The 22,495-nt window shown below is 37.3% G+C and overlaps 1 protein-coding gene across 2 annotated transcripts; it reads right to left on the reverse strand.

Moving 5' to 3' along the window:
* Window positions 1-1,891: 1,891 nt before the first annotated feature.
* On the reverse strand, window positions 1,892-8,283 carry LOC125238026. Of its 2 annotated transcripts, none has more exons than XM_048145307.1 (3): window positions 8,141-8,283; window positions 6,473-6,560; window positions 1,892-5,642 (listed from the first exon to the last, which is right to left on the reverse strand). In XM_048145307.1, the coding sequence occupies exons 2-3, from the start codon at window positions 6,542-6,544 to the stop codon at window positions 2,247-2,249; spliced, it is 3,468 nt and encodes a 1,155-aa protein (XP_048001264.1). In that variant the 5' UTR covers window positions 6,545-6,560; window positions 8,141-8,283; the 3' UTR covers window positions 1,892-2,246. The 2 variants fall into 2 exon arrangements, with proteins under 2 accessions (XP_048001264.1, XP_048001263.1); XM_048145306.1 differs by having other exon boundaries at window positions 8,125-8,283.
* Between the last annotated feature and the right edge of the window lie 14,212 nt (window positions 8,284-22,495).

The following is a 22,495-nucleotide window of genomic DNA, read 5'->3' on the forward strand; positions in this document are numbered from 1 at the left end:
GAGCCATTAAGTTTAGGATAAAGTAACCTAGATTAATCAAGGTATTGCATGTTTACAGATGGACCAGAGAAAAATAAATAATAAAGAATAGTTAGTTATCTTAATAAGAACGTTTTCACATTATCCGATCCAATATCGGATGTAGGACGGAGATTCCATACATTTAAGCCGCTATCTTTGATTTTTGCCTTTGAAATCCTTCCGACATCGGACCGGATAATGTGAAAACGCACTAACTTAAAGACACTTTCTTTAAAAGCGTGTTAACGTAACAGATCCTTCACTTGCCCGCAAAACGACAAATGCCTACGATTTATTTAACTAATATTAATAAGTTACTTCTGGGTTACTACGTAAAACTCAGAAGAATAGTAGGTACATGCCACGCGACTACAAAGGCGGGCGCGTGGCGCCTCTCGGCCACTTGTTACCTCGAGGAAACTGCTAGCGGGTAGGTATAGTATGAATTTTCTCAGATGAATTTTTGGGTTTTGCCTTAATCTGTTTGCCTAAAGCCTTTGTTTCTATTATTCACAGCGGCTAGCTCCCGTTTCCACTGCACGCGCTAAAGTCTCAGTGTAGTTAAAAAGCAACTATCATGATAACAATAAGGTTCAAATTTATGAAACAGTTTACAGTATGCAGGTAACTTTTTTTGTAGATGACAAAACGTGTTATCTCCGAAAGGGCTTTTTATGGATTTGAACCTTATTACTATCATGATAGTTGCTTTTTAACTACACTGAGGCTTTAGCACGTGCAGTGGAAACGGGAGCTAGCCGCTGTGAATAATAGAAACAAAGGCTTTTGTTTAACAGATTACGGTACAACCCAAAAATTCATCTCAGAAAATTCATACTATACTTAACACGCGACCGCGAGCAAGTGACGTAGGCCTGGTAAGGTACCCATGGACCAAAATTATAATTCTGGGACGGTTTTCTTTGGAGATGTGATGTAAATGCATTATTATAAATTTATTTTTATTGTTCATCCATGAAATCAGCTAGACTAAGTACAGCCTTCAATAATCACAATCAAGTTCAATTAACATTATTAATATTAAGATTCATTGTATATCTTACAACTAAATTAAACATAAGACTTTTAGACCCGAGTAGGTTATATTCTTATCACGAAATAACATTTCCATACAATAATAATTTTGTTCCCAGAAAAATATTCAATTTTTTTTTACTTAGTGTTTCATACTTTTTTATGCTGATCCTTATATAATACTTTTTTTAAAATGTATTTAAAGTGAGTTCAGTATTTTTTCTGAGAACACAACATGGCTTCACTTTGTGAAGTTAAATTCTATTCTAGTAATTTAGCCAACAATGAATAATCTTTTTAACACATCAAATGTAGTAAAAATATCAAAACAAAAACCTTATCTTAAATTTACGGTGTGGAGTCAGACCAAGCTAAATTCACAGCCATTTTAAGGCAACTATTATTTTAAAAGTCTAAAAATAATAGGGGCGATATAAAGATTAAAAAATAATAGTGGCGCCACCGTCTATGTAAACCGTTTTGACACTTTTCTACGAGAACAGTTAAGTGTTGCTATGATAAAAAAAAATCCTTGGCCTGACGCCATTTTGATTCTGACCATAGAGGAATAAGTAAGGAAAGAATTGTAACTCCATACATCAGTAAATGCGAGTTATTTGTAGTGCCATCTAGCGACAAACACACGTCAAATAGCGTAAATTATCAGCACCACTACTCGACACTAGGCAACAGTGTCTCGTCTACCAAAAATGTAATATTAAAACAGTTTACAACTTATATTACAAGCAGAAGGAATTAAAAACAGAATACTGATTAATACTAATGTTAGCTAAAAATTGTTGATCATTAGACTTTTCGTTCGTCGCGACATCTATTGACAAGTAGCAGTACTGATAATTTACGGTATTTGACGCGTGATTGACGATAGATGTCACTATAACTCGCATTTACTGATGTATGAAGTTACAACTCTTTCCTTATTTATTCCTCTATGCTGACACACACAAATAAACAGGAATGAATTCTTTCTAGAAATATAGAGAGCACACAGCTTCATAAAACAGGTAGCTTTTATCCATCGAGTACATATCCCATATACACACATATTCCATACATATTCCATCGAGTACAGTACAATTCCATATTTGGGGTATGTCCTCGATGCTTTTAACAAACTTCTTTTTTTTGTACCACGGCGGTGCAAATCTTTTTAACGGGATCTATAAGATTTAATAATCTGAAACCTCCTCCTTGCTACCATCCAACCATTCTTCCAAATTCTTAATTCTATACTTGTCCAACGACGCATCTGAATCTACAGTCGTGAACTGTTGATACAACTCGACAATCTTCTCTCTGTCTTTCTTGCCGAAAGGCGTCGGCACCCGCAGCGCGAAGTATTTCCCGATCACAGCTCGCACCAGGTGAATGTGATGCATAGGCCTGTGTTTAGATATTTTTGGACCTCTAGACCAGGGGAATTTCGAGGCTAGACGGCGGAGCACCCACGCCTTAAGACGTAAAAGAGACCCTTTCAAACGGAGCGCTCGCTCGCACTCCCAACAGATCCTAAACATTTCCTCGCTTGGCAAGCATAACGCGTAAATCCATGAGAGAGTAATGTGCTTGTGAAACCAGAGTTTATTATCGCTAAAAACCAAGTTTATGCAGTCTTCACATTTCAAGCATTTTGCGAATTTAGCGGCGATCCAGCCCGCTAGGAAACCGACCATGTTCTTTTTCACCGATAAGTCTATTTCTGCGTCCATCGCTTTGGACAAATCTCGGACACATTTATCTGACTTTTCATCATCAGTCTTTTTCATCTTTTTAAGCCTGTATTGTCCGGAGTAGACATCATCATAAGACCGCTTGCCTGAAGTCATCTTGATGGTCACCATTGGAGAAAAATTGTTTGTCAACGGCCAGTGTTCTAACGGGACAGTTTTGTCAGAAAACTGCGGATTTTTCTCAATATATCCAAATAAATTCTTATAGAATCTTCGGAAATCATCTCCGGATAAGGAGTCAGGATCTGCCCAGGTATATGCTCTTAGATTGTTCACCAAATTTTCCGCTTGCACTTTGCACAGTCGCTGAGGATCTAGGCCGGTGATTCTTTTCTCTTTTTTAATCAAAGTGGAGTATAAGTGCTTGAAACTCTTTATACAGATCAGGAACCCGATGAACCCGCAGATCGGTTCTCCTTTGAGAAAGTACCGGTAGCCTTGTCGGCGTGGTAGCCACGCGAGATTCTCTCTATCCAAAGGCGTCAGTTCATTTTCTTCATTAAAAAATATATGCAGCAGGTAGTTTTTTGCAGATTGTAATTTCACAGCAATATCGCGCATCCTAACAGTCACCTTCGTGTTAAGTATATCATACAACAAATTGATGAACGCGATGTATCTCCGCGTCGGTTCAACATCCGTGAAGTCATCCGGAAGCAACTTTTCAGCGAGACTCAAAGCTGTAACCAAACTCTCACTGAAAGTCTTCACCGTGAGGTCGATCTTCGCGATATGATTTTTTAGTTCGTAAAACTCCGGGTCTTCCATATCAATGAAATGATCTGTAGGCATTCGCTGCAGTTTTCTTATTAAGTTCCATCGAATTTTTTTGCCCTCATGATCTTTTAAAACACCTTTGACTTTTAGTGTTTGACGAGCGCTCTTGAGAGCCAAGCAGGGGTCTATCCAAACAGCCACTTCTCGATCACAAGATGGGTGCCTAAACGTAGTCTTTAAATTTCTGATATTATTAAAGGAGCATCCTAGGAACTCTGCCGGGGTAGGATTTTCTAATGTGACGGCTACAACATCCGCTCCGGCTTCGTGGCAATGTGTTAAACAGATCCGGATATACTCTGCTTGCGTCTCAGCCGGTATATTCCGAGCGAAAATGTACCCGATCGGCATCTTCCAGTCTTCATCCACGCTTACTAACACAAATACATAAGCGAGCACGGCTTTGTCTTCACAGTCAACATTCTCCCCTTGACCATAATCAACTTGGTCACAATATTCGCCTTCGTTCTTCAAATATACATCTATAAGCATCAAGGTGCAAGTCAGCTTTTTCACTGAAGATTTTTCCTTTAAAATCTTAAAGGCTTGCTTTGTCAGACCTGGATAGTAATCATCTTTCAAATACCATGAGTATAATACTTTTGAATCTGGCAGTGGAGTATTATAGGTTTCCAAGATATGTTTATAAGATGACGGCGAATAGAAGTTTAGAAAGACGGCAAATTCTCTAAGATTTATATCTTCTTCGTATTCATCATCAGATAATTCTATATTTGTATTGTTTTTATAGTATGTATCTAAAGAATTCGTGAACGATAGCAAATGATCTCCATAATCTTCTCCATATGCGTCATTAATGCGATCTTCGTCTTCTCTCGGGATGCGATTTTCTCTTATTAACTTCTTTAGGATATACTTGAAACTTTTTGTTAATTTGCCAGTCGAATTCGATTCTGTCTGACAATTTTTATTTTCTATTTTGGATTTTTCAGATTTTTTTGCTAAGTCAAGATCATTTGTGCTTTGATTATCATTATTACTTGTCTCTTTACTTTTGTGCTCGACTGATTCTAAAGTACTTTCTTTTGGAAGACTGTTAGTTTCATTTTCGTCTTTAGAGTTCTGATCTGCATCTTTGGCTTTTGCTTTTGTTTTTAATAAGTGTTCATTTTCGTCCTTGATTGAATTATTATTATCTCCACGCAACAAATTGAGTTCTTGCAAAAGAATAGTCTCGAGGCTTATTCTTTTTTCGACTTCAGAATTGTGACCCTCTTTGGTTTCTTCTGGTTTTGATGAGACAACTTGGTTGCCTAGGTCTTTGGGCGCATTGAGGTTTGGCTCTGTTATTTTGTTATCTACTGGTACTAAGTTATGTTCTAGTTTATTCTTCATCTCTACGATGCTATTTTCAACCTGCTTCTGACTATCATTATCATTATTCATAGATTTTAAATTAATACTTTCTGACATAGTATCTCTGTTTGTGTCTTGAATTGCACTGTCTGCATTTAGTTCGCAAGTTAGTTTTGGAACAATTGGTATTTTTTCTTCTACTTCACATTTCGTTTGGTTATCGCTTACACTTCCTTTTTGCTTATCTAATAAAATCTCTTCACAATTGAGATCATTGTTTACATCTAAAGCAATATTTGAATCATTTTTAACCGAATCAGAATCACCTTCTATGATATTTTCATTTCCTACGTTTTCAACAGATCTAATATCTTTTGTTATATCTTTATCACATTCAACCTCATTTTTATTACTAGTTTCTACAGCATCATTTTCATCTTCGTCATTAGAATCATCAGCTTCATATGAAGACCTTCGTGATCTTGGAACATAAGGAATCAAGGATCTAAAGTTTCTATCACATTTTTCAGCTTTCTCAGCATATTTTTCTTCCGTTATAGCCCCTTTGTCTTTGAGCATGAGTAGGAGGACCATGTCAGGGGTAACTCTGTGTGCGCTGGCTGATTCTCCATCGGATTCCGACTCTGTTCTCATGTTTACACTGGACTCGCTGTAGGAGGATTCAGAATCTGATCCGTAGGTATCATCTTCATCTTCACTCATAGCATTGTCATCATTTTCCTGGAATTTAAGATTTACAGTTTATAAATAAGGTACAGCGGGACAATTACGACTGGGGGGCAATTTTTAACTGATCTAATTTTTTGACACTATTAACTTTTTACTTATTTAAGCGAAATATTAGGTACTTAGAAGACTTTATTCCATTGATGCGCCACAAGATTACCCTCTGTCATTTTGACCAAAACTTCAGTATCTTAATAAGTATTATATAAAAGTTTCGTTTTCAACCGAAACTACAGTCAAAACCGAACCTTCGTCAGTTGGTCGAACGGGGACTACAAAAAAGTCATTCCACAAGACTGTCCCTTAGGTAATGTTTTTGCTGTAGAGCAGTTACTTTAATCTAGCATGCATGGCTACCGAATATATAATAGTGGGGTACTACCTCCGCCTTACAGAAGACCGCAGCCAAATAGCACTAGACCCTACTCATAGTGTTGTGTTCCTGCTGGTGAGTAAGGCTGATGACGGGAGGACTTACGGAACTGACTTATTCCGTCTATTGTCCTTTGAGTCGTCGGCAACCCGAACCCTCCTTGGAACTTGTACACTCCTTTTTACTGTGTATTTAACACAGCAAAAGGGAATGTACAAGTTTCTAATGGGGTGGCAACGCGCATGACACTCTTTGAGTTGCAGGCGACCATAGGTTACGGTGACCGCTTTCCATCAGGCGGGCCGTACGCTTGTTTGCCACCGACGTAGTATAAAAAAAATATACTGACAGAAACTGCTTTTTTATTTTCAGAAGCATTAGGAAAATCACTTTTCATAATGAACATTTTCGTTGAATGCCCATAAACATATTGACGTGAATAAAGTCTTACTTCTTCGGCTTCATTGTTCAGTTGATTTTCTTCTGCAATCTGCTTGCACTCCGGGGCTGGGCGCTTGCACATGGTGGCTCTAATATCCCTGGAATTTGTAACAAACAATAGTTAATATATGAAAAACTTGCTTTAGGTTAATAAATAAATATTATAGGACATTTTTACACAGATTTAAATCCCATAGTAAGCTCAAGAATATCTTGACCGTGAAGAGATGTCATTTGATATTTGCCAGTCGCTTTCCGGTGAAGAAAAACATTGTGAGGAAACCAAATTAATCTCAATACCGCCTAGTTACCCTTCAGGTTATAAGGTCAGATGGCAGTTGCTTTCGTAAAACTAGTTCCTATGGCATATAATTATTTACTTATGATTTAAAATTTATTAGCGGTCAATTTATTTGATGAATATTTAATTAAATGAGGATATTGACACAACACAGTATAAGTCCGTTTTCACATTATCTGATCCGATGTCAGATGTCAGATGGATTTTAATGGAAAAAATCCAAGATGGCGCCTGTAATGCATGGGATATCGGTCCGACATCGGATCGGATAATGTGAAAACGCACTAAGGATGACTGTGGCATTGAACCCCAAAAAAAAGAATAAAGTACCCTAACTCAAGAGACTACTGAAACTCCATTTTTTATCTCTTTAATATTTTTGTCTGTTTACTCCTTCTAAATACCTGGTACTGTTATATGTACATACATACATACAATCACGCCTGTATCCCATAAAGGGGTAGGCAGAGCACATGAAACTACTAAAGCTTCAGGGCCACTCTTGGCAAATAAGGGGTTAAAAGAAAACGAAACTGTGGCATTGCAGTGACAGGTTGCCAGCCTCTCGCCTACACCACAATCTAACCCACTGTTATATGTGTATTTATTTATATATTTGTGCATATAGTTATCTTTATGTATGTATGTTTATGTATTTTATATAGTCTATATTGTGCGATAAGTTTATTTCTTCGAATTTGCTGACACCTACTGACGTAATATAAATTTATCAATTTCCGCTACCTTAAGGTTGTCTGAAAGAAATCGCTGTTTAGCGATAAGACCGCCTGTTGTTTACATTTGTGTTGCTTCCTTGTTTTGTATTGTTGTATTTTATCAAGGTGTGCAATAAAGAGTATTTGTATTGTATTGTAAGTACAGTACCTATGTTGTTTCACTGATGGGAATCATTGTGCTAGTTTGCATCCACTTGGCCTATAGACCCTATAGTCCACTAATGTTTATCATAGAAATATGATCATATGTCTGTATGCCTCCCTTTTTCTCCAATGTGAAGAAAGAGGATGGCATGTTGCCTATGATCATATTTCTATGATAAAAATATGGTAGTGGACTATGGATATGCAAAGCATTCAATCAAATCCTTAATATGGTGTCTGTGACATTATTTTTAAAATAGTTACATTTATTGTTAAGGGAATAAGGATTGCGATAACTGTGGTGTCTGTGGTACAGATTTCATTCAAATTTCGTCAAATGGCCAAAAACTTGGAACAGGCCGGAAACAAACATATAATAAATATGAACATTTCAGATTCATTAAAATGTTTGTTATGTAGATGTAGTTGTAAATTCGTCCATGCACATACTTACTGTAAAATGAAAAGTATTTTACTTACGATTTCAGCGTTATACCTCAGATATATAATACCAGTAACTCTTGTGGTGCTTCGGTTATCATTGCTTATGGAGTTCACTGTTTATACAAAGTGTTTTAGCAAATTGCAAAACTTTTATTCAGTAAACCGGCAAATACATAGCAAGGCAGGAAACGAAATGTCAAAACTCAAAATAAAAATAACTCTTGGACCCACAGAATTTAACAGTTAAACCAGAATGAGTAGTTAGGTCAAAAAGTGTGTCCACATGAGAGGGCATTGTTTGGGCTGGTGTCCCTCTCGCACTTACTGACAATGTCAACATTATTCAGTGACGTCATCACTGTCATAAATTGGGGATACCAGTGAATTTTCAAAGTCACTACCAAATCTACTAATACCACAGACTAATACTCAATTGAAGGTGTTTTTTAATTATACAAATCTTTGATTTATTGGCATCAAAATAATTACATTATAATTATTTGCCAATTCTTTAAAATATACCGAAACCCTAGTTTGAATATAACACTAAAATAATATAAGAAGTTATAAAGTCAGGTAATATACAGATAAAAATACTACTACTATGGTAACCTCATTAACCCTGGCCACACGTGCGAGAGGGACACCAGCCCAAACAATGCCCTTTCATGTGGACCGTTTTCGCTAGTCTGATACGATCACCTTTCTGTCTCAGTGATAAGGTTCAATTTCGTATGGTAAAACATGTGATTCCGCTGTCCCCTGTAAAGGTCTTTGATAGTATCACACTAAGGGCCCGCGCACACGGATGCAACAGTTGCACGGCGACATTTTTTGTCTCTGTAGTCACTCCTTCGACGCACGACAGAGACAAAAAATGTCGTCGTGCAACTGTTGCATCCGTGTGCGCGGAGCGTAAATATTGACGCCCATTTTTGATATTTAAATAAAAGTAGATCCATAATTTTGCATAATTTACTCTCTAATACATCAAGAACTTACATCAAAATTAAATGTATGATTCAAAGAGTTCTGTTCTTGTATCCCTTCCGGTAGCCGCTTTCTTCTAAGGGTGCTGAAAATATCCTGGAGTATGCCGGTGGACTCCATCATGCAGATACAAAATATTGAACAGTTTCAGTCGGTTATTATTAAAAGGAGATGCCTGTGTAGGCCTGGCAGTGGGTTACCTATTGGTGTACAATAAAACAAGGAAATACTTTCAGCACGCAGTATATTGAATAGCACTGATTAAAAAACAATTTAGCCAATTACTATTTGTGACTGGATGCCGTAAATTTTTATAAATATAATTAATTACACAGAGAGACAAAATATGGCTGCTTACAGTTCAGTTTTCAAAAGGGAAGAGGGCTGTTGCCAGCATGCAAAAACATACATGTCAAATTATGAGCATACCAATAATACCATATGTAAAAATTAACACTTCCCCATATGCTTATAATGTTATGACATGCTTAGGTATACAATAACAAACATAGGTATCACTTGAAAGCACTTAAACCTATACAATATGCATACATTCCAAGCAAACAAAGCAAACAGGCGACATACATTATAAATTAACATTTTACAATATTACACTGCTTTATAAACTTGTTGTGTTTAATGGAACCTAAAGCTTTAGTAAAAACATCTGCTATCATCATATCGGTTTGCAAATACTTAACAGTTATAGAATTATTCTTTACCAAGTCTTTAACATAGTGGTATCGGAGATCGATATGTTTAGTACGCTTGTGACAATACTCTTTTACTTCTAACAGCTTTTGGGCACTGAGGTTATCATTATATAAAGTTATATTTAAATTTACATTTTCACAGATTTCGGATATAAAGTTCTTAATGAAACAAATATCTTTACAAACATCAGACATCGCTAAGTATTCCGATTCTGTAGATGAAAGTGCAATACACCTCTGCTTTCTAGCCTCCCAGTGAGTAGTATCATTACCAAATTTAATAATAAAACCTGTATAAGACCTCCTATCTAATTGGTCGTTAGCCCAATCTGCATCGGCATATGCATCTAAATTACAATTGTCATTTTTTGTAAATAACAAACAATAATCAATTGTCCCTGCTAAATACCGAAGTATGCGTTTAGCTGCTAACCAGTGAGTTAGGTCAAAGCCATTATTAAACTGACACAATTGGCTACACGCAAAAGCTATATCTGGCCTTGTGCAAACACATAGGTACATCAATGAGCCCATTAATTGCCTATAAGGATAAACATTTTCATCTAGACTTTTTTCAGCTTTATGAAACTTACTGTTAGGCAACATGGGTGTGCACACGGCCTTACAATTTTGCATACCGAATTTAATTAACAATTTGCGTATATATTCAGTTTGATCAAGTTTTAACAATCCTTTTGATCTGTCACGTGTGACATTAATACCTAAACAGCTTTTGAGACTCCCCAAGTTTTTTACATTAAAGTTACATTCCAAAAGCTGTAACAAATGTTCATAAATGGCACTATTTTTGCTATAAAAGACATAAAAATCGTCCACATATAAAGCTATTATGACCAAATCATTCTGTGACCTACTGATATATACACAGGGTTCACATTTACTCTGTGTGAAACTATTGGAAGAAAGCAAGTCATGAACTTTATCATTCCAAATTTTGCTAGCTTGCTTTAATCCATAAATTCCTTTTAATAACAAACAAACTTTGCTTCGATCATTATTATCAAAGCCCGGAGGCTGATCCATATATATGGTTTCCTCAAGTTTCCCATTCAAAAATGCTGTAGCAACATCAATATGATCTATATTTAAATCTAATTTATTTGCTAAGGAAAACAATATTCTCATGCTACTGTGCCTAACAACAGGTGAATATGTTTCTGAATAATCTACCCCATGAACTTGTGTAAAGCCTCTGGCAACTAAACGGGCTTTGTATTTGTCAAAATTCCCTGAAGCATCATGTTTAGTCTTATAGACCCATTTACACTTTATGACATTAGCTCCTGAAGGGCGATCTACTAATTTCCAAACATTATTAGATAACATAGAATTATATTCATCCTGCATAGCGGCCTGCCACTCATGGCAGTTAGGGCCAGAGACGGCTTCCGCATAAGATTGTGGCTCAGAGAGAGATATACATTCAGCTATGAGAGAATAATCCATCTCATAGTCTTGGTACCTGGTAGGTAGCTTGGAGCGTGTGCTGCGTGTAGGGCGAGTATCGGTAGGTACGGGCGGCAGGGGGCTACTCGCATCTTCCCCACCAACTGGCGACTGGTACGAAGATGTCAGACGCTCGAGGCGCGCATCCGGCACCGGTGACTCAGCGGAACCTGACTCGTCCTCGCTGCCCGTGCAGTATTCATCTGCTCCTGAAATTTGAGAAACATTTATGTTAGAATTGTTTAAAGTGATTTCATCACTGGGACTTATCCTATTTTCATGACTAGAATTTAATTGCCTAATATCACTATTCACTTCAGCATTGCTTGAAGAATTATTATTAGATTCATTTAAATTCGTTAAATTATTAAAATTGTCATTACATGACCATTCATAAAATATAAATTCATCATTAAATAAATCATTATTTTTATTTCTAATGTCAACATTATTTAAAAAAGTATTTTCTAAAAATGCTACATTTCTTGAAAGAATAACTTTCTTTGGATTAAGGGGATCTGCCAATCTGAATCCTTTAGTAGTTTCACTGTATCCTACAAAAACAAACTTTTTGCTCTTAGGATCCAGTTTTCGGCGACATTCACTTGGCACAAGAGAATAAGCAATGCAGCCAAAGACATGAAGATGACTAAGGTCTGGCCTTGACCCGGTCCATACTTCCTCTGGTGTCAGTCCTGACAACGCAGATGTGGGGCTCCTATTTTTAAGATAGATAGCAGTCATCATGGACTCACCCCAATATCTGTGGCAGAGACCTGCACCTTGCAGCATACACCTTGCTTTCTCAGCCAAAATTCTGTTGAGCCGTTCTGCCACGCCAAGTTGCTGGTGACAGTAGGGTATTATCTTTTGGTGGATTATACCCTGCTTTTGCAAATAGGTAGCAAACTCAGAACTGCAATACTCACCACCCCCATCCGTACGTAGGCATAGTATTGGCAAACCAGACTGCTTTTCGACTAGGGCCTTATATAAAAGAAAACTTGACATTACCTCGGATTTTTGTCTTATTATATATCCATGTGTTCTCCGAGAATAGTCATCAGTGAACGTGACGAGGTATCTCCCACCTCCCCAGCTGTCCTCATGCATCGGACCCATCACATCCGAGTGTACCAGTTCCAGGGGCTTAGAAGCGCGCGAAGCCTGTCCCACTGGATAAGGCAGCGCACACATCTTTCCTTTTAGGCAGGATTCACACTGGAGTTCCTGAATATTTTCCTGAAACATGACACCAGAAACACAACTTTTTAAGGTTTTTAAGCCACTGAGGCTTAGATGTCCGGTTCTCCGATGCCAAAGATCTATAGGCACCGATGAGGCAGCAACATTTGCACTCTGCTGCTCTTGTCTAGTCAGTTTGTGACACAAGGGCATTGAAGAATGCTTCTTTTGAGAGTTACCTGTCATAGTACACATATTATCTTTATCTAAAACATACAGACCACTATTTTTACTAGCCGTTGCCACTATATTGCCAGAAACTTGACATTTATCATAAATAAAACAACCCTTTTTATCAAAGAAAACTGAAAACCCCTTATTCACCAGGCAACTAACAGACAGAAGGTTCACAGAAAGATCAGGGACATATAAAACATTATCAATTTTGCTTACCAAATTGTTGTTTGACAACACAATGTCACCTTGACCATGGCATTCTAACTTATGATTATTGGCAACTGATATGACACTCTTACAGTCTTTAAAATGTTCCATATTATCATCATTGTTTGTCATATGTTGTGAAGCACCCGAGTCCACAATCCAGTCTTCTTTCTTCGCCAAAAAGGCAGAGGCGACAAAACTTTCTCCATTCTTGTTTGTATTTTTCTTGTCACGCTTCAATTTAAAACATTTAGATTTGATGTGTCCTCTCCTCTTACAGTAATTACACAACAAATTTGTGTTCTTGACGTTTGAAAGAAAAGCAGTGTTCAGGGTACTGTTGCCATTGGATGCCCTCCGGAACTCTTCCTGCAGCAGTCTCGCACGCACTAGTTCACTAGACAGTGTTGAAGTTATACATACTGTTTCCAAATTAGACACAAGGGAGTCGTATTCCGTTGGTAGACCACTTAACAGTAATTCGGCGACCTCGGCGTCATCTATTACTTTGCCGATGTCCGCAAGCTGTTGAACCAGGGTCATGATTTCCTCGATGTACTCGCCCATTGTCGTAAATGAAGTTTTATGTAACTTGCGTAACAGTAACACACGTCTATATAGTCCACGGTCTTCAAAAACTTTAGCGAGGTTATCCCACGCCACTTTTGCAGTTTGAGCATCGCGAACATACTGGTAGCACGTCGATTTGACTGCTAAACAGATTCTTGCTAAAGCGCGTTGATCACGAGACCTGCTGTCATCGTTACCTTCGATACAGGCCCACAGGCCTTCAAGGGTTAAAACCATTTTCATGGAAAATTTCCAATTATTGTAATCTTGTAGTCCAGTTAGTTTATCAATCGATAAATTTACGCTCTGTGTCGGCGTGTTAGAAAACATCGGAGCTGGCGCTCGTACAGGCGAAGGCTGGAGCACTGGCGCCGGTGCGGCCACATGGCCGGGCGCGGGCGCTGGCCGACGATTTTCATTGTTTTCACGTGCTGTCTCGTCGTCACTCATTTTCGCTTGTTTAATTTATTGCACACCATAGCCTATTAAAAGGAGATGCCTGTGTAGGCCTGGCAGTGGGTTACCTATTGGTGTACAATAAAACAAGGAAATACTTTCAGCACGCAGTATATTGAATAGCACTGATTAAAAAACAATTTAGCCAATTACTATTTGTGACTGGATGCCGTAAATTTTTATAAATATAATTAATTACACAGAGAGACAAAATATGGCTGCTTACAGTTCAGTTTTCAAAAGGGAAGAGGGCTGTTGCCAGCATGCAAAAACATACATGTCAAATTATGAGCATACCAATAATACCATATGTAAAAATTAACAGTTATATCTGGAATGTTTTAATGGCTCACCGGTGAAACGACAAATTATTGTTGTTCTTTATATCTTTGGTTTTTTGGAAACTTGATTTCGGTTTTTACAACCCCGGACCACACATGCCTTTCCTCTTGAAATTAATTTACCACTTTTCGACTATTTTTAACCCCCGACGCAAAAACGGAGGGGTGTTATAAGTTTGACGTGTCTGTCTGTCTGTGGCATCGTAGCTCCCGAACGGATGAACCGATTTAGATTTAGTTTTTTTTTTGTCTGAAAGCTGAGTCAGTCGGGAGTGTTCTTAGCCATGTTTCATGAAAATCGGTCAACTGTGTCGCAGTCGGGGGTTTTTTCAAAAAAATTTAAACACAAGGTCGAAAAGTGGTAAACCACTTTTTTGACTGACTGTACACCGACAACTCTTGTGATGGCTAATGTACTCATTTGTTCCATCCGTGGCTTTGTACATGAGCCGAGCCGGGGACAAAATAGGAATATACAGAGCACCAAGGTAAATGAGCATTTCTTTTTTTTTGCCACTTATGAAGTGTAATATTTTTGAAAAAAAAAAATCTATTTCTACTTAGAATTACTAGCTTTTTCAATCCTAGTAGTTAAAAAAAATGTCCCATACGATTTTTTTCTTATTTTGTTACCATTTCCCGTACATGTTGTATGAGGTAACAAAAGAGGAAATTAACAAAAATGTATGGAAATTCTGGGACACTTGTCTCCCAGTGAGATCGAAAGTACTCGTGATTCTGAGTACAATTGACCTAAAATTCCCTAAATCAAACAACATTTTTTTATTGGCAAAAAAAAAAGAAATGCTCAAATAATTATGGACTGATACTAATGAAACGCGTAATTTATAATCAGCTTTTATTCATAAGTAACAAATTGAATCTTACTCTAAGAACAGCCTAAATAATCACAATCAACAGTCTTAATGGCATCTTCGTAAACTTATGTTCCAATAATAACACAGCAGTTACACGTGAGCAGTTATCATGCGGCACTATTTTAATTATCTTACTTGCAGCTTAAACGAACAAGATTCACAGAAAAAAAATAATTCTCAAAAAAAAATTTCTAGCAATTTCGATGAAGCATGGTGGCAAAAAAAGTTTATACAAACATTTGTACTTTGTAGGTACCTAAATCATTAATTAAGATTCATATTAATATATTAACCCTAATTAACTTCAAAGCTTGTTCGGGCAATTCTGCACCGAAATTGCTAGAAAATTTAAGATGTCCGAAGCTTGCTTCTAAGCGATAACTCTACCGTATGGCATAATAATGGTCGTCACTTCCTTTGTGGCCCAGAAAACAGATGAAATGGCGATTATGCTCCATCATGAGCTATTGTAATCCATTAAGCGATCAAGATAGGAACCATCTGCAATTACCCATCATGGCCAATGGTGTATGTATATATGTACAGTCAAGTGCAAAAATACGTATCGATTTTATCCGCTCAAAAATATGTACCGAGACCTTATTCCGCCGACATAAAGTGCTATGGGACATATTTTTGATAAGTTGTGAGCAAAATCAGCAAAAGGGAGTGTACAAGTTTCTAATGGGGTGGCAACGCGCATGTGACACTGTTTGAGTTGCAGGCGTCCATAGGTTACGGTGACCGCTTTACATCAGGCGGACCGTATACTTGTTTGCCACCGACGTTGTATAAAAAAAAAAGTTGTACGCACCCATATTTTTACACTTGACTGTACTAGAGTTAACCCCTCATATGCGGCCTGTCAATTTTGTTCATTGAAATAGTGACATTTAAAACAATAGATTAAAATTCCCATGCAAGGAACCGTGTCTTGCATACGAGGGGTTAATGGGGTTTAGGGGGTGCTGATTCCAAAATTAATGACCAATGTGGAATCTGACATTGCTGACTGTCACTTTGACACAAAAGTCGTCATGGGTGTCGTAAAATAGGTTTTAGGGGGTGCTGATTCCAAAATTAATGACCAATGTTCAATCTGACGTTGCTGACTGTCACTCTGACACAAAAGTCGTCATGGGTGTCGTAAAATAGGTTTTAGGGTGTGCTGATTCCAAAATTAATGACCAATTTGGAATCTGACATTGCTGACTGTCACTTTGACACAAAAGTCGTCATGGGTGTCGTAAAATAGGTTTTAGGGGTGCTGATTCCAAAATTAATGACCAATGTGGAATCTGACATTGCTGACTGTCACTTTGACACAAAAGTCGTCATGGGTGTCGTAAAATAGGTTTTAGGGGTGCTGATTCCAAAATTAATGACCAATGTTCAATCTGACGTTGCTGACTGTCACTCTGACACAAAAGTCGTCATGGGTGTCGTAAAATAGGTTTTAGGGGTGCTGATTCCAAAATTAATGACCAATTTGGAATCTGACATTGCTGACTGTCACTTTGACACAAAAGTCGTCATGGGTGTCGTAAAAAAGGTTTTAGGGGGTGCTGATTCCAAAATTAATGACCAATGTGGAATCTGACATTGCTGACTGTCACTTTGACACAAAAGTTGTCATGGGTGTCGTAAAATAGGTTTTCATGGGTACTGATCTCAATATTAATGATCAATTTGGAATCTGATATTGCTGACTGTCACTTTGACATAAAAGTCGTTATGGGTGTTGTCAAATAGGTTTCCAGGGGTACTGTGCAATGTCAGGTTCCAAATCGGTCATGACTTTTTAAATCATTTCATTAATTTTGGAATCAGTACCCCCTAAAACTATTTGACTACACCCATGATTCCTTTTGTGTCAAAATGACAATTAGCACTGTGAGATTCCAAAATAGTTATTAATTTTGGAATCAGCACCCCCGGAAACCTTTTTGACGACACCTATGACGACTTTTGTGTCAAAGTGACAGTCAGCAATGTCAAGATTCCAAATCGGTCATTAATTTTCAAATCAGCACCTCCGGAAACCTATTTGACGACACCCATGACGACTTTTGTGTCAAAGTGACAGTCAGCAATGTTAGATTCCACATTGGTCATTATTTTTGGAATCAGCACTCCCTAAAACCTATTTTACGACACGCATGATGACTTTTGTGTCAAAGTGGCAGTCGGCAATGTTAGATTCCATATTGGTCATTAATTTTGGAATCAGCACCCCCTAAAACCTATTTTACGACACCCATGACGACTTTTGTGTCAAAGTGACAGTCAGCAATGTCAGATTCCAAATCGGTCATTAATTTTTAAATCAGCACACCCGAAAACCTATACTCGTGGTATATGCACTTGAAATGTGAAAGTGAAAATGCTAGAATGACATGTAAACCAAAAACAATTTGAGTGACATAAAGAAGTAAAGTAATAAGCCTGGAATCGAAGTAAAGTGGAATTCAGATTACTTAAGTACTTGATTACCGAGGAATCCATATTACAGGAATCTATATTATACCGATTCCAAAGGAATGGATTACAGAGGTAATCATAATACAGCATTACAGTAATTTTCATATAACAAAAGCAAATATTTGGGATGGGATCTACTTTTATAATTAATTTTTTAAATAAATTTTAACATAATTGATATTATTTTGCGCTACATTCTAGTATTTTCGTACAAAATAATGTTTATTAGAAATCAAAAGTTTATATCGAGATAGTAGATTGTGGTTGTTATCAAAATTCCATAGAAAGGATCAAGATTGTTTTGTCCATTATTGTAGTGCGAGCGAGTGATAAGACGTGCTAGAAAGGGTCGGCATATTGGGCTCGCGCGGCGGGTAAAATACCTAATTTCGCCCGACGCCGAAATGTTATAACGCTCTTAAGACATTTCGGTACGGTAATCTCCTTTGTAACTGGTTTTTCATTGACAGTTTCATTTATTACATTTTGAGATGTCTCTTGCTGTTTTTCTTTACCTTTAGATTCCTTTTCATTACTTTCTAAAGATTTCTGTACTTCTTGCACATTATTCTCTACCTTTTCAATGTTCTCTTGTGATTCTTCTTTTTGCTTTGTTGTAACTTCACCATTAGCTGCTTTATCATCAGTTGCTTTATTTTCTTCACTTACATTATTTCCACTATTTGCAGCTGCATCTTTGGTATCTTTCGTTTCATTTTGACTTCTATTCGCGTTAGCTTCTTTCTTCTCTTTCATCCGCGCAATATTCTCCAAGAACGCCTTCAGCAAATCGGAGAGTTCTGAAGATGAAAGCGAGGGAGAGCGCTTTCATCTTCAGAACTCTCCGATTCTGCCTTAGGAAATTTAGGTATCAAAGATTTGATATCATCTTCGCAGATCTCAGCTTTCTCGTTATACCTTTCCTGTGTGATTATGCCCTGTTCCTTAAGCATCAGCCACACGATCATGTCCGGGGTGACTCGGTTGCCGGTGGCGGATTCCGCGTCGGATTCGGAGGCGCCCTCGTCGGAACTGCTCTCTGAGTAGTAGTCGTCGGAATCGGTGTCCATTTGGTCTTCGTCACTGACCAGGATGTCCTGGAAAATTATAAATGAAGTTTAATCACATGACATTAGTTAGTAGGTTCTCACAAGGAGGCGAAACGATATATTTACGGAAAGAACGCACCACACTGAAGATGGTACGCAGCAAAGGATTCAATGAACGAAGCCTATTTTGAGGCGCCTAAGCTAAAAACGCCGCCTGAAAAAGGCATCGTATAAACACTTACGCTGCCATTTTTGGCGGCAAAATACAAAATACAAAATCATTTATTCAGCAAATAGGCCACGGGGGCACTTTTACATGTCAACATTACAGAGTATTCATTAAAGTTAAACAAATGAAATTAATAGAAATATTAACTAAAAATATTAATCATAAGCAAAGTAGCTATACACTGATATAGAATTAGAGATGTATAAAGTCTCTAAATGTCATATTATTACTAACTATAATCAATACATAAAGAAAGTGCAAACAGATACAAAGATAAAAGAAATCTATAATACTTCAATAGTTGTAAAAGACTGAATATTACAAGTAAAAATATTATACTTAATCAAATAATCCATGGAGATGTATAGCGTCTCCAAGAGTCAAATTTTATAAAATTAAAATATTTAAAAGTAAAAACCTTTGTCAAATAATACAAAAAAAAATACAGAAAATGAACAGCTAAATTACACATTTCAAGAGATGTACAAGTCTCTAGTTGTCAATCATTAAAGAACAAATCAAGTTTACAAATAAGGGCCAATCAAGGTTACAAATTAAGTTTAAAAATATAATCAAAATCTCAGAGATGTATAAGGTCTCTAAGTGTCCAAAAAACTAACATTAACTTAATCAAACGACAACAAGGTCATTAAAGTAAGGAATCTATTTTAAAATAAAATATAATCAAAATCTCAGAGATGTATAAAGTCTCTAAGTGTCCAAAAGCTAAAATTAACTAAATTAAACGACAACGTGATGGTCTCTAGTGTCATCCTTAAGACATTACTTACTTAAGTTTAATTCTTACAAGAACCGAATGTAGTGTCTCGCAATCCGCTCAAAAGTAAAGTTAAATAATCTAACAGCTTTACTGGATACTAGTACGGTTGTATTACAAACTTCTGCTACCATAATCAAGCTACTGGCTTAAAGGCATTTTTATCATCTATAAAATCATTTACCGTATAGTAAGCTTTACCTAGCAAACAGCGCTTAACATGTGACTTAAATTTGCCGAGTGGCAAGTTCACTACATCAATGGGGATTTTGTTATAAAAACGTGTACAGTTCCCAACGAAAGACGTACTAACCTTACGGAGACGGTGGAAGGGCACGGCAAGTTTATGTTTGTTTCTAGTGTTATAGTTATGGATATCACTGTTAAGCTTGTATTCATGGATGTTTTTCCTAGCATACATAATATTCTCAAGTATGTACTGAGAGGCAACGGTAAGAATGTTCACCTCTTTGAATTTCTCTCTTAGGGAAGCTCGAGCGCCCAGTCCATATATGGAACGTACAGCTCGCTTTTGCAGCACAAATATCGTCTGAATATCTGCGGCTTTACCCCATAACAGAATTCCATACGACATAACACTATGGAAGTAACCAAAGTATACCAGCCTGGCCGTCTCTACGTTTGTTAGCTGTCTGATTCTCCTTACTGCGTAGGCAGCTGAACTAAGTTTGTTAGCTAAAGTAGCAATATGTGCGTGCCATTGCAGTTTTGAGTCTAAAGTGACTCCCAGGAAAACAGTTTGGTCTTCAAACTCCAGCGTATCACCTTTTATTTGGATTTTGCTGTTATTTATCTGCTTGACGTTAGGTAACGCAAACTTGATGCATTTGGTTTTCTTGGCGTTCAAAAGTAGATTGTTTGTCGTAAACCAGTTAACTATAGTTGATAGGGCATCATTAATACTGTCGAAGCTATTTTCCTTCCTGTTCACTTTGAATATAAGAGAAGTGTCATCCGCAAATAACACTATATCATGTCTGCCTTTAACAAGAGTGGGTAGGTCATTAATATATACTAAAAAGAGGAAGGGACCAAGAATTGAACCTTGAGGCACTCCGAGGGCTACCGGGGACCCCGCCGAATGAGATCCATTAATAACTACTCTCTGAGTCCTATCCGACAGATATGATGAGACTAAGTCGAGGGCACCGGCTTTTATCCCGTAGTGGCTTAATTTTCGTTTTAAATTTTCGTGATCTACGCAATCAAATGCCTTGGACAGATCACAGAAAATTCCAACAGCATCTTGAGCTTTTTCCCAAGCGTCAAAGATGTGCTTTAGGAGTACCGCACCAGCGTCAGTGGTTGATCGACCTTTGGTAAAACCAAATTGATTGCTATCAAGCAGTTTATTTCTGTTGAAATGCGACAGCAGTTGATTTAAAATAAGTTTCTCAAACACTTTGCTTAATGCAGGTAGTATTGAAATCGGCCTAAAGTTCGTAGGATCTGTCTTCGTTCCTGATTTAAACAACGGGATAATTTTGCTATGTTTCATAATATCTGGAAAAGTGCCAACATCAATGCATCTGTTGAAAATCTCAGCTAAATATGGTGCAATAGATTCAATAATGGAATGCAAAACTTTGACTGACAGGCCCCATAGATCTTCAGTTTTCTTTAAATTCAGTGATCTAAAAGTCTTAAGAACTATGTTCGGAGTGATATACGAAAATTTGAAGAATTCTGTACATTCCGCTACATTTCTCTTCAAAATTTCTTCAGCGACATCTGGCGACGAATTAAGAGACTTTGTTGTTTCTACCGGTATATTCGAGAAAAACTGCTCAAAATGATCTGCCACTTCACGGTCGGAACTTACTAAAGCGTCACCAATTCGTAGCTTGTAGTGCGGATCCTTCATTTTACGTTTCCCAGTTTCATTGCCGATCACCTGCCAGGCAGTTTTAACCTTATCACTAGAATTTAGGATCTTTTTAGACAAGTGATTAGCTTTCGCGGCGACACACATCATCTTAAAAGATTTTGAAAAATTCCGAACATGCTCCAGAAATTCCGGCCTTTTATCAGTGGCTTTTAAATCGTATAAGTCGTAGAGTTGGCGTCTTGTCTTATGAATATCCGGCGTAGCCCAGTCGCTAAATTTAGTCTTGGTCCTGCTTTTTACTTTCTTTTTAGTGAAACAGACATCAAATTCATTTTTAATGCAGTTAAATAAATCAGAACTCAAACAATTGGGGTTTTCTTGCGTACATGAAAGACAACATAATCGTTTGGTAACATTACGATTAAATAAATCTAGGAGCCTTTGAGAGATTGGCCTACATAAAGTATCTTGCGGAATTTCTTCTGTTTTCTCATTGAAAGAAGCTTTTAGACCACAGTGATCAGAACTTAGGTTGTTAATAACAGATTTACTAATCGCATCCTTGTTACTAAAAATGTTATCTATACATGTAGCACTGGTTGCTGTGATTCGAGTGGGTTCGCAGAATAAGTTAACCAAGTTAAATGATTTGAAGGTGTTTAATAACCTTCCACATAATGGCGAATGTTCAAGTATGTTGACATTAAAATCGCCACACACAATTATACTTTTTTGGGTTCTAAAAACACTACTAAGTACGTCATCTATTACTGATTCAAATACATTATAGTCCGCCGAAGGGGGCCTGTACACGCATATAATGATAAATTGGTCCATCTCAACACAAGAAAGTTCAATATGGCGTTCTACAGACATGTCAACAATGTCTCTGCGCTCTTTACTTTTTAAGTTATGCTTAACCATTATTAATGACCCGCCACGGTTACTAGATTTCCTAAAAAAAGAACTAATTATAC

This window comes from Leguminivora glycinivorella, chromosome 22 (assembly GCF_023078275.1).
Source record: "Leguminivora glycinivorella isolate SPB_JAAS2020 chromosome 22, LegGlyc_1.1, whole genome shotgun sequence".
NCBI lineage: Eukaryota > Metazoa > Arthropoda > Insecta > Lepidoptera > Tortricidae > Leguminivora > Leguminivora glycinivorella.

Excerpts from the sequence above, each read along its gene's own strand:
- LOC125238026 (XM_048145307.1), bottom strand. The coding sequence starts at position 6,544 with ATGTGCAAGCGCCCAGCCCCGGAGTGCAAGCAGATTGCAGAAGAAAAT. Across the intron at positions 5,643-6,472 it reads TGAACAATGAAGCCGAAGAA|GAAAATGATGACAATGCTAT; the intron begins GTAAGACTTTAT and ends CTTAAATTCCAG.